General features: G+C 43.9%; 1 protein-coding gene across 1 annotated transcript in view; it reads right to left on the bottom strand.

The window, feature by feature from the left end:
• The window catches only part of KIF26A (kinesin family member 26A), a 171618-nt gene that overhangs the window by 12851 nt on the left and 141913 nt on the right, over nt 1–16854 (bottom strand). The window contains exons 6-10 of the mRNA XM_073570288.1: nt 7596–7805; nt 6252–6345; nt 5567–5829; nt 5143–5326; nt 3186–3345 (exon numbers count right to left, since the gene is read on the bottom strand). Coding sequence (XP_073426389.1) covers nt 3186–3345; nt 5143–5326; nt 5567–5829; nt 6252–6345; nt 7596–7805 — 911 coding nt within the window. The remainder of the gene's footprint in view (nt 1–3185; nt 3346–5142; nt 5327–5566; nt 5830–6251; nt 6346–7595; nt 7806–16854) is intronic.

Below are 16854 nucleotides of genomic sequence, written 5' to 3'. Positions count from 1 at the left end.
AAAAGGATTACATTAAAAATACCAGCTGTTTGCAAATGCTATAAATGACAGCCAGTTGTAATTTAACCTGTCCAGTCTGCAATAAACTTCAAGGCAACTTAGCTAAAGCCCTTGCTGGCAACTAAGGGATTAATTATTTCCATTTTTGACACCAGTATTTGCAAACAATTCAAGGAATGAAGCCGTTAGTCAGTGCTTATCATAATATGGATAGAGAGTGGCTCCGTGCACCCGAGGAACGAGCGGACTCAGCAGCTTTACTGGTTCAAGACAAGATACATGTAAAATGGGTTTTCTTTATTTATAATGTTAATTATACTGTTATAAAATCTATAAATATTTATACATCGAAGATACAATATAACCTTAAAAGAAGCCCGTCTGCTACATTACAGTGGACGAGTAACAGGAAAGAATTGAAAAAGGGAGATTTTAAATCAGATTTCTGTGTTCAAATGTATTTTTGTTTTAGATTTGGCAAAACTTTGAATCCATTTTAGAATTTGTATTACAAATTAGAAATGATACAATTTTGACACCATGGTGTGTCAGGAAATGCACATGTACATTAGCAGCAGTGAACAGACTCTGATCTTTTGTATTGAAGCATGTAATGTGCATGTGCAAAAGTCATTGTGAATGGAGGGGGTAGCTGTGACATAATCACCTGTTGTGATTTGTGGATTCTGTGTAATCATATGTATATAGAGGCATTCTATTTCTGCCTCTGATGATAATAAGATTGCTGAAAAGTCTCACATAAAGAAAAGGGATTATGAATCGAAAATGGCCCCAGTAGGCAGTGTGAAAATTGCAAGATTTAATTTCTTTATATACAATTTGTGATATGGACAAAAATTCAATAAAAAAAATCCAATTAACACAAAAATCCGATTTCAGCAATAGGTAATTTTTTTGGTGATAAATTCCCTGTAATACAACAGTGCACTTATCAGATATCATGAAGTGCATACTTAACTTTATGTTTTTGCAGATTTTCTTGCATTTTCATTGTACACTTTACAGCACATTACAGGGAATTCAGTGCCACCAGCCAAGACCCAACATTGGGAGAGTTCTCATCTTTCCAATGTGGAGTCATTAATCATCTTGCAATTTGCAAACTTTTTAACCTTACAAGAATACAGTATTATGGGTTGTTTCTCTTCTACTTTGCTGCTTAATAAAATAGGTTACTTTTTCGGGTTCTTTTATTTGGACCCAGTAGCAGTTTAGTATGTCAGTAATGTTTGATTTATTGACTTTTTTTTTAACTGTAAACTTGAGCTATACATCTATCAGAGATATCGAAACATCTATCAAAGATGTCTTGATAGATTTCTCAAGTCATGGGGCGTAATAGATTTTAAGAATCGCTCCTAAAAAAGCTCTGTACATTATGTTATACCTGGAGCAAGTGGTAGGTATGGCAAAGTGTATATATTTTATTTTTCTACTGAATATTATTATTAATTATTATTATATCTCCGTTTATACCATGGTGTTTTACATGTAAAAGGTGTATACATAATAAAAAGCAAGTACAATAATCTTGGCCATAACAAGTGACCGACTGCTACAGGAGGAGAGAGGGACCCTGCCCGCGGGCACACAGTCTACAAGGGATGGGTGACGATAGAGTAGGTGAGGGGAGAGCTGGTCATGCAGCGGTTTGGTGGTTACTGCAGGTTGTAGGCTTGTCGGAAGACGTGGGTCTTCAGGTTCCTTTTGAAGGTTCCACGGTAGGCGAGAGTCTGATATGTGGGGGAAGAGAGCTCCAGAGTAGGAGGGATAAGCAGGAAAAATCTTGTATGCGATTGTGGGAAGAGGAGACAAGAGGGGAGTAGAGAAGGAGATCTTGTGAGGATCAACGGTTGCGAGAAGGTAAGTACCGGTAGACTAGGTCCCAGATGTATGGAGGAGACAGGATGTGGATGGATTTGTATGCCATGGTTAGAGTTTTAAACTTGAGCCTCTGGGCAATTGGGAGCCAGTGAAGGGATTGACAGAGAGGAGAGGCTGGGAATAGCGGGGGGAACGGGTGGATTAGTTGGGCAGCAGAATTTAGGAAAGACTGAAAGTATGTGTGATTTTAGTTACACCCTCCAACAGTAGAGCTGTATTTTTTAGGCTTGAGAAAGGCCAAAACATTGCCTGGTTTGTCTTCATGTTTTATCTTATATGGAATAAAGATCACATTTTTATGAAGAACCTGCGGTTTTGGTGCCTCGGCTTCTCTGAATTTTCTACTTTAGTTACGCCCTGTTCGATCAAGCACTAAAGGCGTTGTTCGGGATTTAACACTGATGGTCTATCCTCAGGGTAGGTCATCAATGTCTGATAGGTAAGGGTGCAACACCCAAACCCACGTCAGCTGATCAGCTGTTCCCGATTTTGGCGGTGCCCATAACTGCTCAGTTGCGGAGCTACACATTACTGCGCCAACAATGTATAGTGGCCACTGCCAAGTACTGCACATCTGCCACCTATTCAAATCAATAGGGGCTGGATGTGCTGAATTAGGCCACAGCCTCTATTCTGTCAATGGAGCTGTGACTCTGAAAGCATTGACAAACAAAACCACCCTCAACTAATTTATTTTATGATTCATTCTTGAATCAGGAGCGCACTTGAAGTCCACTTACTCTGGCTTTCCATTATAAAAGAAAATTGTTGGGAGAGCAGGAAAGGAGGAAAGGATAAAAAAAGGGTTAAAATAAGTGTAGGTCCTCCATATCCTAAATCTTTCTGTTGCTGACAACCATGGTAGAGGCCTCATTGTAAGATATACCATGAGCATAACTAAAGAGCCAACCAGTCAACCAGTGCATATGCCAAGGAAGTTGAGTGCCGGAAGGGTGAGGAATAAAAAAAAAAAATGAACCATTTTCCAGAATGGAAGAAATCCTTACTATGGCTCTGCTTTTCCTATAGTTAATTCGTATATGTTAGTTCAGGAATTCCATTGAAGCTCCTCTTGGGTAATAGCGGAGAATGGGAGGTAGAATTTTGGGTAAAATTTGTGATTTTTAAAGCAGATGAGTACATATGAGATCAACCCAAGCTCAGAGGTGTCCAACTGAATCGGAATGACTTTTCACATAGCACTACCTTTCATATAATACGTTTACTACAGCTATAGGGTGCCCAAAGACTCCCGTAGACATTGGGTACACCGGACTAACCTGTAAGGGATATGCTTGGCACCGTTCACAAGAGCTAATATGACGTTGCCCAGAGCATTCAGAGATAGACAGAGGCCTCCTCCCGCATCGCGACTTTTACTCAGCACTCTTTCACAACTCCCAAGGTCAATAAGGTGTAATCGGCTGCGGCCGCCCGACACTATTGAAAGAGAAAAACCCCATATCATGTAAAATTAGAGTTGTGGTGTGAGGTATTCATAAAAACAGAAACCCATGGTAAGCAACAGAGATCTTTTTCTTTCTCATGAAACCAAATGTATTGTTGAAGTTACCGGCTTTACCATGATAATGACATAAAGATACTGCAGCCATCAATGTTTGCTACTTGATATCTCTGCAGGAAAGTGCAGCACTTGACCTTTCCGTACTTTACAACCTTACAAAGTTCAGCTATTATTCAAACCTACAGCCACATCCTTCCATTTCTGTATTCCCCTAGTACACATAAACCTTGCAGGAACTCTATTTCTACTGTTCAGAGTAGGAAGCGCCATTGTTTTTCATCAACCTGTTAATTTTTTGTGCACCTGTAACACAAAGCTAATTTATTGCCCCTTAATGCAAAGTCCACATTTGTTCTAAATTTGCAACTGGTCCAACTTAAATTCATGGGAGAGCTGTAAAAAAACAACTAAATTATCCATTCCTAATTTTGTTTTTTTGCCTTTGTGATACACAGGTTTATTAAGTTTTTTCAGAACACGGGAAACAATGCTGAGACAAAATCAGGATAGGATTGACTTGTGATCATTCAGAAATACAAAAACATGGTTGATTTAAAAAAAAATAAAAAATCAAACCCTCAAACAGCACCCCAGATATCGATATGTTTTTTGTGGTACTGCAGCACAGCCCTATCCTATGCATGTCAACAGAGCAAAGTTGCAATATCAGACTCCATTAACGAAAAAGTGTGGTGCAGAGATGAGCAAAAAGATATGCAGGGAACTGGTCGAGCAACCATGTCAGTTTGTGGCCTTCTACCTGAGTCATATTTGGTACCTCTTCTGATTATTAAAGGGGTTGTTCACTACTGCTACAAACCCTTCTCAATTAGCATGTTGATAATGTGTGCAAACTGTAAAGCGCTGCGGAATATGTTAGCACTATATAAAAATAATGATTATTATTATTATTTACCCCCAGTAAAATAACAACACTTATACTCACCTCCAATGCTGACGCCATTACCGTCGTGTCGGCACTCGCTCTCCTGGGGATCGCATCACACTCTTATGTTACACGATTCCTTCGTGCAATCAGCGCTGGCTTCACTCTCCCAGCCTTTGGACAAATTAGACATTAAGAGGAAGTCAGAGCTGTTCCCGACCGCTCACTTCCTCTTGATGTCTGATACGTATGAAGTGGGGAAGAGTAAAGCCAGCTCTGATGTGGTGCAGGAATCGCATGACATAACTGTGTGATGCAATCCCTGGGAGAGCGAGCGCTGACACTGCTGGAATGGAGCCGACCCCAAAGGTGAGTATAAGTGTTATTATTTAACTGAGGGCAAATATGCTGACTGAGAAGGAGGTTGATCAAGTATAGGACAACTCCTTTAAGCCAGGCACAACGTCATGCTCGTGTAACGGCGCAAAAGTGACACTGCCCAAGGTCTACAAATCAGAAGAGGCGCCGGTGATTCTGGCAGGTAGGAGGCAGTTTGCAGGACTTCTCATAAGAAACAGCGGACTACTGACTTGACCACTAGACCAGGGTCCTGCAAATCATCTCTAGTGTGGTGCTGTTTTTGGAAAATAGAAGCTAGATTTTTCTAATCTTAGACAACCCTTTTTATTTCCAGATAAGAAATACTACCCATAAGGTAATTCCTATTAAGTCAGCACTTCTGTTCTGCAAATATTGGGCTGTAACAGTAGTACAAACTTTGAGACTCAAAAGATCAGAATTTGATGCATGTTCCCTATATACATACTTCCTCCTTTTCCACTTTTTTCCATACGATACTGGTATATATGCAGGGTGAAAAGCATGTGCGAGTTCCTCCTATCCTCTTCCTCACAATCCACCTTATTGGTACTTCTTGCAGCAATGGCAGCATCAAGAAAGTGAGCCGCTTTTTCTGCCGTCGGGGCTCTGAGCTCGCTCTGGTTTTGAAGCTGAAAACACAGTGAAAAAAATCACTTAATTAGGATGAGGGTGAGCTTTTTTTCTCAACTGCTGAAGTCTCTTGGGCAATCAGAAAAACAAATATGGATAGCTAGGGACAAGGGATTCTGGCTTTAGGCAAGAGACAGTTTCATCAGATCTATAATGGCTGAAAAGAAAGAGATTTGCAACAAAGTCGAAGATTTGGAAATAAAATGTATAAATAAATAATCCATGGAAGGTTATTATACCTGAGTTCCACATATTGGATCTTCTCGGAGATACACCCCAGGGGACTGTCCATCTTGAAGGCTACCAGTGGCTACCTCTGCTAATAAATCCTTTAGGTTTTCATCTTTGCCACAGATTTCGACAGCAGATACCCGGATCGAGAAGCGAGTTCCAGTCTTTTCTCTCCTCTCGTTGATTAGTTTGAAAAGCCAGGAGATTGCGCAGGGTATAATGCCGAGGCTTTGTGTAGAAGCATCTTTGCCAATCATCGTATAAGTCTTACCTAAAAAGAAAGCGCCATTAGATAACAATGGAGTCATCTCGATGTAGAGTCAGCCATTCATTGTGATACAAATCTCCATCTGCAAGCTATAAATACCACGGCCAATTCCAAGAAAATCTGGAATGAATCTATTTCGGCTCTTCGACAAGCAAAAATTTGTCTTTTCATTCGCTATGAATATAGTGATACGAGCGCATGACAAGGCTATAATATAATGTTAATATAATCATTTACAATGTTTTGGAATTTTGATAACTTCCAATTGATATTGTAACATCAGAGGAGAAATTAATTAAAGCAAGTTTTGTAACTAATTAAAAGCTATAATCTATTTGCATTCACTATGTTTGCCGAACCAGATACCGACAGCATGTAATTAACAGACTGACATATAATTAACTGTAACAAATCTGGGAGCTTACCAAGCTTGACATGACCAAAGCAAAATATGCACCCATCTGCACCATTCACGACAGACTGGATCACTTCTGCAACAGTCCCAGAGCAAACTTCAGCCTAGAGTACAATCAAGAAATGTTCAGTGACCTATTAGTAATGTGTATCTGAGCCATCTATGGAGACTTTCATAACAGATGAGGACATCTTTTGAGCAGTGCTGCAATTTAACAGGATAACACAAGTCATTGAACCTATACTGGGATTCTACAGCTACTATGAGGCTCATGATGAGTAACCTATCTTATGGTCAACATTTGTTCTCCCTATGAGTCATTTGAATGAGTGAAGGGCTCCATCTCCATCTAAGGCCGCAATATTAGATGAAAAGTGGCCAAATCCACCAATTTCGACATGAACGGCAAATCATCTAATGTGTATGGAGAGCCTTCTCACTCAACTTGCAAAGATGATGTTGGGGAAGAGATGGATCTGGCAGTTGGAATTTTTAACACCTGATCTTTTTGGCTTTAGATGAGAGAAACCACTGACGAGTGTTTAGCAGCGGCTTTCTCCTCTCTCTGTGAAAAAAAATTAAAAAAATAGGCGCTTGACTCAAGCAATCATGAGTATAGAGCAGTACGGAGTGGTAGATGTCTAATGAAAATTTGACCAATGTCTTTCTGGTGTGTCATCATCTTTAGCAATCAGGAATGTTGGTATACCTTCATAAGGGCTTCTCTCCCACAAAGTGAGGAAGAAAACTGGTCATCAGACACCACCATCAAGAAGGATGAGCTACATGAAATATTTTATTTAAGTGGTATGATCCCAACTGAGTCTTATTTTTGTTTTTCAATATGCAATCTTGAGGCTGAGTGCAGACGTACTTTTTGGCCCTGCGGATTTTTCCATGCAGAATAGAAGAAATCTGCAGGTCAAATGCAGATTTCTTCCATTTTTAAAGCGGTTTTCTTGCGGTTTTTGTGCGGTTTTCCACTGCGGTTTTCCCCCTGCGGATTTGAAGACAGGGGAGGTGGAAAACCGCCCAAAAGAAGTGACATGCTGCGGATTTTGTACCGCATGAAAACCTCACGGAAAAATCTGCAGCGTCTGCACAGCGGTTTTTTTTTTCATTGCTTTCAATGCTACTGTACATCACAATGCGGATATGCAACGTTTCTGCGCTGTAAAATCCGCTGCGGAACCGCTGGATATCCGAATCATGTGCACACAGCCTGATAATTCTAGGGCAACTGCTCGAAAGTCTGATTTACAATATTTATTTCAATGCCATCAAAACAAACAATGTTCCAAAAGACCAGGGTCAAACTATTACGTTCGTAAACATGCAGATGGTCTTGACCTACCTGAGAAGAGTCTTGAGGGAACACCGAATCGAAGGCAAACATCTTTGGAGCAGCAACAACAGCTCTTCTGTGGCCAGAAATGGAGGCACCATAAGTAGATGGATCATATAGAGTGATCTGTTTTTTCCGTGGGTCAACTTTTAAAAAAGACATGGACTCAGATGTGTCATGACTTCCTTGAGAAGGACATATCCTAAGCATGACTTTCACCTGGAATAGAAAAAACACACAAAAAATCAACCACAAGGTTTTAGAAACAAGCTTGGCTAAAAAGGGCAAAGTGGCCTATAATTTTGCAAAAGCATATTCATAAAATGGCATGGATGAGGATGGTGATATCAGAGCACAGGCTGCACACTTGTTCAACTCATGGAATTGATGCCACATCATTAAGGAGTTGTTCGCTTATGAGAATCCTCTCAGTAGAAGAGTTCCCTAAAGATAATTGGATCCCTGTGAGCTGTGGAAAGTTTTTAATTCCTCTATAGCTCCTCCACAGGTGGAATGAAGAATTACACATGAAGGCAATGGAAATCAATGGGTTGTCCATTAACATGATGGGTCTTCATGTGCAAAAAAGTGGCCCTGAAATACGTACTCAATCATCATTTCCTAAAAGGGTATTTGAAACAGTTTTTCTAAATGAGACTGCGCCTTTAAGTGTAACATGACCAATTTGCATCAAAAAACATTCCCATAAGTGGATGGAAAATGGACTTTCTGTTACAAGGTCTTTTACACTTTTTAATAGTCAAATGTGAATTACAACATCATAGTGCATTCCCATACTTAGTCTTTAACACGCAATTTTATAGAATTAATCATCACAGAAATTGTAATTTCTAAGGTCAAACATAGCCTGCAATCTCATCTTCATCAGTCGCCTGGAGCTTAAGTACTGAATTCTATATGTTGTAAAAAGACTTTATATTCTGGAAGGAAAAAAGGGATGTTGGATCTGTATTGCCGCATGTGGTCAGGAAAATGAATGAACAGAAACTCTCAAGTGTATATTAAAGAAAGAGGCTTATGCAGCCGCCGTCAAAGGATGTATTCCACCTCCATCTCATTTACATGTGCTTGGGAATAATTTTCTTTTACACTTAAGGCCCTTTTACATTTAGCGATGCACCAGCGATCCAACCAGCGATCCGACCCGGTCAGGATCGCTGGTGCATCGCTAAATGATCGCTAGTGAGCTTTCATACAGAAAGATCTCACAGCGATGCAGCAGCGACGCAGCGCACGATACTTACCATTCACACACAGCGATCCTGCGTCCTCCCGCCCGCCTCCACGCGTCGCTGGACGTCACAGCAGGAAGCCCAGCAGGAAGCAGACGACGAGAAATGGAGCCGGTCATTCTCGCGCGATCAGCGATGGACAGCGGGGGAGCCGGTCGCTGGTAAGTATCACACATAGCGATATCGCTAGCAATATCGCTATAACGTCACAAAACCAGTGACGTTTTAGCGATATTGCTAGCGATATCGCTTAGTGTAAAACCCCCTTTACATCTAAGTAGCCAATTATTTTTCACTTGCTATAGTCACTAAAAGTATTATGTGAACCAAATCTGAAGTGGGGAAAACAGGAGATAGATAGATAGATAGATAGATAGATAGATAGATAGATAGATAGATAGATAGATAGATAGATAGATACTAGATACAGTAGATAGATAGATAGATAGATAGATACGGGATAGATAGATACATAGATAGATACATTGATAGATACGGGATAGATAGATACATAGGTAGATACATAGATAGATACATAGATAGATACGGGATAGATAGATGGATACAGGGTCGTACTGGCCCACCGGAGAACCGAACAGGAGGATTCTCCGGTGGGCCCAGGCACTGACACCTGCTGACATACTAGCCAGCAGCTGCCTAGGGTCCCCAATGCTCCAGGGGCCCCCAGCCAGTGGGCAGCTGTTAAGGGGGCCCCCGGTGTAAGCAGAACAGCAGCGGGTGACAGGAAGCAGAAGCCAGCTGCTGCGGCTAAAGCCTGTCCCCGCTGCTAAAGAGAAATGAATATTCACTGCTCCCCACGCCCCCATGGGCGTGGAGAGGGATGAATATTAATTTAACTTTAGCAGCGGGCAGTGTTTGACGCAGTCTGCACAGTGAACATAACTCACGTGTGCCAGCACTGTGCATCCCCTAGCAGTGACACAAAAAGTCATGAGAACGCAAGAGCGCTCTGTTACTTACAGTGTGCCGCAGTCTGCAGCAGCCGAACACGTCAGCTGTTATCAGTGACACCCGCACTGCTCTCTGAGTAGCTCTGAGCGGAGCTGAGAGCAGGATGTCCTCCCAGCGTAACATCACCGTGCTCAGAGCTACTCAGAGAGCAGTGCGGGTGTCACTGATAACAGCTGACATGTTCGGCTGCTGCAGACTGCGGCACACTGTAAGTAACAGAGCGCTCTTGCGTTCTCAGGGCTTTTTATGTCACTCACCACTCTTCCCTGCGGGAGAGTGGAGCAGCTCTTGATAACGCTAACACTGATTGGCCACAGAGCAGCCAATCAGTGTTAGCTTTGTTTGTGTCCTCTTATCACCGGCCGTACAGCACAGCTCAGGTAATGAGCTGTGCTGTCATCTATAATGCACGCTCACCTCCCCTGTAGTGAGAGCAACAGCAGAGGGAGATAGAGGACTCACTGCTACAACTGCAAAGGTTGAACAAGGGCCCCCCTGCCAGCCTAAAAGTAAGTGTAAATGGGGGGCCTTTAGCCTGGGGTGATAAAAGAGGGGCTAAGTTACTTAGGGGTAAATGAGGGCCCCATTACCTCATCTCTCCTTCCACTTTTGACTAACTGCACCCCTTCCCTCTATATCACCCCTGACTGATCCATCTCATATTATTTGACCCCTGACTAAGCCCCCTCCCTTGTATCACCCCTGACTGCACCCCCTCCCCGTATCACGCCTGCTGAATCCCCTCGCCCCAGAATCACCCTGAATGAGCCCCTCTACCACTGTATTACCCCTGTTTGCACCTCTTCCCCGTATCACCCCTGCTGAACCCCCTCGCACCGGAATCACCCTGACTGAGCCCCTCTAACTCTGCACCACCTCCCCCTGTATCACCGACAGTGCCACCTCCACCTGTATCATCCTGATTGAGCCTCTTCCCCCTGCATTACATCCGATTGTACCACCTCCCCCTGTACCACCCCTGGCAGTGCCACCTCCCTCTGTATCACCCCTGACTGACTGTGTCCCCTCCCCCTTTATCACCCCTGGCAGTGCCACCTCCCTCTGTATCACCCTGACTGAACCCCTCTCCCCCTGTATTACCCCTGACTAAAACTTTTCTTTCCCTACAGGCGGGGTCACACTTGCGAGTGTGATGCGAGAAACTTGCATCAACACCAGGCACTGCCACCGGCACTCGGGACTGGAGCGTGTGGCTGCATAGAAATACATGCAGCTGCACGCTTCAGTTCGAGAGCCAGCGGCAGTGCCGGGTGTTGATGGGAAAAACTCGCGTGAGTTTCTCGCATCACACTCGCACGTGTGACCCCGTCCTACTACTAACAAAATGAGGCCCTTCATAAAAAGTTATGGCCTTATAGGTGGCAGAGAGATTTCTGTAAAATGTGTATGGGGGGATGTGAGGGAAAGCTCCTTCGATATTACTCCAATGTCATATATAATTGATCTAGGACCCCCACCACTAGAAGAGGGGACATTCTCATAATGTATTTGCTGCAGAAATCAAACAGCAAAATAACAGTGGAAATATCCCCACAGATATTGTGCAGATTTTGCTGCGTTTACTACTATATAATGTCGCACCTTTACCACTGACCTGATTCTTTGTATTGCAAAGGATGAAATCGGTGGTGAATATGTTAAATCTGCATCGGTCAATTCCCACCGTGGATTTTCTCAGGGTATAGATGAGATGTCATAAAATCCCCTCCACTACATTGGTGCCATAACACATCGGCTTAGTGGTTAATAAACACCAGGGAACATTTATCATTTAGTTTCAACCAAAATGTGGGCGCCAACCCATGCTATATCATTAAGACGTGTACTACCTTATGTTATGCCCTGATATTAGCGTGTTATATCGCACAGTTGGTGGTCTTGTATTTATTTCTATGCAGCTACATAGTGGGCCCCAAGAATGATTTTCTCTGGTGGGTCCAAGGTGCTCCAGTCCGACACTGGATGGAGATAGATAGATAAAAAATACAAAAAAATGGAACAGCACAATCTTATTGTCACGGGTGCACAGGCCCCCTCAGCAAATATCCCATAAGCTAAAATCCATAAATAGAAAATAGAGACAGCACTTCTTTTTAGAAAGTAGAAAAAATGTGGCTTTTCAACCCACATGGTTGGCAGACCCCGTTTAAAGGGAACTAGTCATGATGAAAATCTGATCTACAGGCAGGATGTCATAGAGCAGGAGAAACTGATCGGATTGATACACATTTTTGTTCAGTAATTGACAGTCTTCCTTGTATGACTGCACATGCATAGACAGTTGTCAATCACTGAGTATGACCACCCACTGGACTCCTGAGTAGTACTGCCCACTGGACTCCTGAGTAGTACCACCCATTGGACTCCTAAGTAGTACCGCCCACTGGACTCCTGAGTAGTACCGCCCACTGGGCTCCTGAGTTGAACGGCCCACTGGACTCCTGAGTAGTACCGCCCAATGGACGCCAGCTTAGCACCGCCCACTGGACTCCTGAGTAGTACTGCCTACTGGACTCGTGAGTAGTACCGCCTACTGGACTCCTGAGTAGTACAGCCCACTGGGCTCCTGAGTAGTACCACCCACTGGGCTCCTGAGTAGTACCGTCCACTGGACTCCTATGCATACAAACACCAGGGATTTCAATTAAATAAATACAAGTTATGACAGTGTCCACAGACCGGACAGCAGGTACATCACAGATTACCTTTAAGATTTAAAGCTGTAAAAGGTTTCCATTGGAGAAAAAACAAGAATATCTTTCCATCCTGCTGCATCTCACATGCCACATTCATTTGGCTGGATGCATACTATGTCCAGAGACCTTGGGTGCACTCCTTGCCTAGGGGCTTAACCTCTGGCTACACAGTAAATGAGAAGAAGGAAAGTGGAGGGGGCACAGGACAAAGCAAACAAAGAATAAGTAGGCAGCGATTATCCTTCATGATTATTACCAGGGTGAGAATACTTTTATTTTGTCCATTTTTATTGAGCTATGGTTTAACTTCTGCGGTGCCAGCATGCCACCCTTGTATAATATACATGATTTTGTATAATTGTATTTATCCTTTAGGCTTTCTTATGACAAATAAGAATTTCCTACATTTTTATTAGTCATATTTAAGAATTCTCAGAGAGTGAAGCATAATTTGTACATCAATCAATAAATCACAGCAGGGTGGGGGGCTTTAATTAATAACATACATATACCCATTTTTATATATGCTAATATCTCTTGACTAGTATACACCAGAGACTGTATTCTCATATCTCTTGCATTTTATGACTTTGTTATGCAGGCACCAAATCCATCTCAAGTATCTTCTATATGCATTTAATTACTTGCTCTGTACTTGGAAACACCCAGATCCCCCCCAGCAGCCCATCTGCTGCCTTGTAAGATATGCAGAATTAAGCTCCAAGGTTGCGTGAGCTGGTTTTACATAAGAGCGCTTATTGTGGAAGGTCACAGGTCTAAAGGTGGACTTCAAGCCTGAGCTTCCATGTTAATCAGAAACCACAGAACACAAAGCCACAACCCTGTTAGCCAGCATTCTCGCATACTAGTTATACACTGAGTTCAATAATAAATCTGTATACAGTAAGCGCCCTCTAGTGGTGACCTCTAGTAGTCAGTATTGGATTGTTTCTTTGCAGGGCTCGCTTTGAAGAAATTAATCCACAATGAATGTTGTGGAGATTTATTTGAAATGATTTTGCATTATGTTTTATATAAATATCACCTTACCCTAAAAGTTCTGCAACGTTTTAATATATTTTAATATATTTTTATCTATCTGTCAGTGAATTGCTTGAATTACAGGCCAGAGGCCTTCAAATGTCCTTAATAATACGCTGCTCAGTTTTCACAACGCACAATCTGGAGAATCTCATGATTTGGTGTGAATTTATCTATGGCTGGAAAACCTGTATAATGATCCGCCGCAGGTATCTGTGCTGAATTCATTAACTCATGTTTAAAAACAATGATTTCATCCGGTAATTATCTGAACTCAAGGTAATTGCAACAGTAAATTAAGTGGGAGATTCAGGTGCAGAGTGGATGTAACAAGGGGAAAGAATTATCCTGAAGCATCTTCAGGGCAGTGTAAAGTAGTATTACAAAATATTGGGGAAAAATTAGATTTAGCATGCATTAAGTCTAGCCGTAAAAGGAGGTAGCAGGGGGCGACCTTATCACTTGCTGCTTGTGTCTCCTCCTATGGGAGGAGACACAGATTAGATATTAGCAAAATAATGTTTTGACAGTGAGGGTGATCAATGAGTGGAACAGGCTTCCACAAGATGTGGTGAGTTCTTCAATGGAAGTCTTCAGAGGCTGGACAGACATCTGCCTGAGATGTTTTAGTGAATCCTGCATTGAGCAGGGGGTTGGACACAATGATCCTGGAGGTCCCTTCCAACTCTACCTTTCTAGGATTCCCTGACTTGCATAGGCACGCAGAGGGCAATGAGAGGAAGGTCAGTAACCTGGCATATCCCTATTATTTGCATGGTAACAAATTATCCATCATCTGTCAGACATGCCTTTTGTTGGTTGGTACCTTCTAGTAACAATATTGTGTACCGTAAGTTGCCCATATTATACAATCCTACAGTGCCAATATAAGACCATTGTAAGAAACATTACACAATCCAAAAACTAGGGAGTGTACTTGCTTTATAGTCCACCGCCTTTCCATAGGTTTGAACAACATGAGCAGGATTGAGAGTGCAAGCCTTGTGTGCGCAGACAATCAAGGCCAGTGGTTTTCCCTTCTATAGTGATAAGTAATTTACCATTTACAACAGTTCTTTTTCTATACCCCCTAAGGCTGGCCCTAAGCATCTGCATATGGGACTGTAAACCCCTCAACTCTGAATCCATACTGTCTTGACCCCCACCCCCACCCCATGCACCTTTCATGGGAGCCTATCGGAAGGTTTTTGTTCCCCAAATTGGTACCACTACTTATGACAATAGTTATGTACCTGTGGTATCTAAAAGTGTTCTTATTAAGGCCCCCACACACATTATACTGATGTTGGCCGAACCCACCTATATCGACGGTTATTGTCATGATCCAGTGTTGGATCTGGCGGTATTAAAAGCACAAAGTGAACTTTTTTTACTTTGGTTGAGTTCAAAGGTGTTTTGACTGTCCCCGGTGGTGGTTAGCGGTATCGCACCTTAGGTTTAGGTTAATGTTCACTTAATTAGGGATCAGGTGTGACTCCCTATAAAGGTGTGCTTAGGGGGTTCACTCACGGCTGGTGATATTTCTTTCTGAGTTGTTGGAGAGCCTGGTGGAAGGATGGAGCGGGATAGGAGTCCTGCGCAGTCAGCCAGAGAGGATGAGTGCCAGCTAATGGTGTCTGCAGGAAGGACTGGCATGGCTTGGAGTCGCAGTTTATGGTGTCGGCGGGAAGTGCGGGCATGGCTTAGAGGAGTGGCGACTAGGAAGAGAGTTGCACTCAGCATGTTCGACTTGGTTGCTGAGAACTGGACTCGAGCATGCTTGGATTCTTGGCAGAGGCTGGACTCATCTTGGGACTCTGCTCCCAGGCTGCACGATGGTGACGGATCCAGTTATGTGATGGATCAGGGTGGAGGAGAAGATGCACACAGGTGGTGGGCTCTGTTGCTAGGAGCGCACGCAACAGAGCAAAGATAAGTGGTGTTTCCCCTGTATTGTCTCTTTCCTCATGTGTGTTATTAGTGCAGTGGTGGGATTAGTCTCCGCACCGACCCACTCCCTAGTGAGGGTTTAGGGTCAGGGCGAGCAAGGGCGTTAAGGTACGCGTGCGGCGACAGGTGCGGAGCCTGTTTAGGGAATGTGAGGAGTGTAGGGACACTGGCTCAGGGGAGTGCAGGAGGTCTCCATTTCCCCATTCCCTATCGCAGGGCCCACCATTGTTAAAGTTTCCCAGGTTCCCCCTTTATTATTTGATTATTGTATGTATAACGTGTAATACCTAAATTCGCCAGGTGGAGGCGGCGTATCCACCTGCACGTTTTATTATTTAAATTCGCCCCACTGGAGGCGGTGTATCCAGGGTCACGTGTGTTATGGGTCCGCCTTGCGGTATCATCTGCGACCCGACACACGTGACTATGACATTATCACCAGCCCTTACTTTTTTTTCTGGTGAGCTTTGGCCATGTGGAGACCACTGAGTAATTGCTGCCGGGCCTCACTGATGTGAGTGGGGAGCGGCAAGGTGTTTAGAGCCGCTGCAGCAGCAGTTATCACGGTCTGGGGCCTCTGCTCAGATAACCAGAGAAAAAAATTGGCGGCTTTGGCAAATTGCGGGTCTGGCAAAAACCCCTAGAGTCGCTGCTGGGGAGCGGGACTTGCTCTTGCACGGGGAGGTACCCAGGCAGGTGGGAGGAATGGTGCCCCACGGAGCTGCCTGGTATTCCCCGAGGTGAAGGGGTACATCCCTGTGGTGAGCAGACTAGGTGTGTAGTCGCTGCTGGGGAGCGGGACTTGCTCTTACAGGGGACGCACCCAGGCAGGTGGGAGGAATGGTGCCCCACGGAGCTGCCTGGTATTCCCCGAGGTGAAGGGGTACGTCCCTGTAGTGAGCAGATTGGTGAATAGTCCGCGGGGCTCATGCCAAATCTTCGATGCCGCCCCTCCTGGTCGTGTGGAGGCGACCAGCGAGTATATATATATTTTCCTCCATATTCCTGCGGCTATGGTACTAAAACCCCCTAGAGTCGCTGCTGGGGAGCAGGACTGGTTCATGCAGGCGGGCGCACCCAGGCAGGTGGGAGGAATGGTGCCCCACGGAGCTGCCTGGTATTCCCCGAGGTGAAGGGGTACGCCCCTGTGGTGAGCTGACTGGTGTGATAGTCCGCGGGGTTTTACGCCATATCTTCTATGCCATCGAAGAAGCCGCCCTCCTGGTCATGTGGAGGCGACCAGCGAGAGTATATTTCCTCCATTTCCCGGTCCCCTTCTCCTCCTGGTGTGTGCAGCAGGTGTGCTGCGGGGGAGTAGGGACAAATCTCTACCCT

This window comes from Dendrobates tinctorius, unplaced genomic scaffold (assembly GCF_039654945.1).
Source record: "Dendrobates tinctorius isolate UK_male_01 unplaced genomic scaffold, ASM3965494v1 ptg000006l, whole genome shotgun sequence".
Lineage (NCBI taxonomy): Eukaryota > Metazoa > Chordata > Amphibia > Anura > Dendrobatidae > Dendrobates > Dendrobates tinctorius.
Note: the sequence above shows the minus strand (reverse complement) of the source record. Positions and strands in the feature narration are given on the sequence as shown.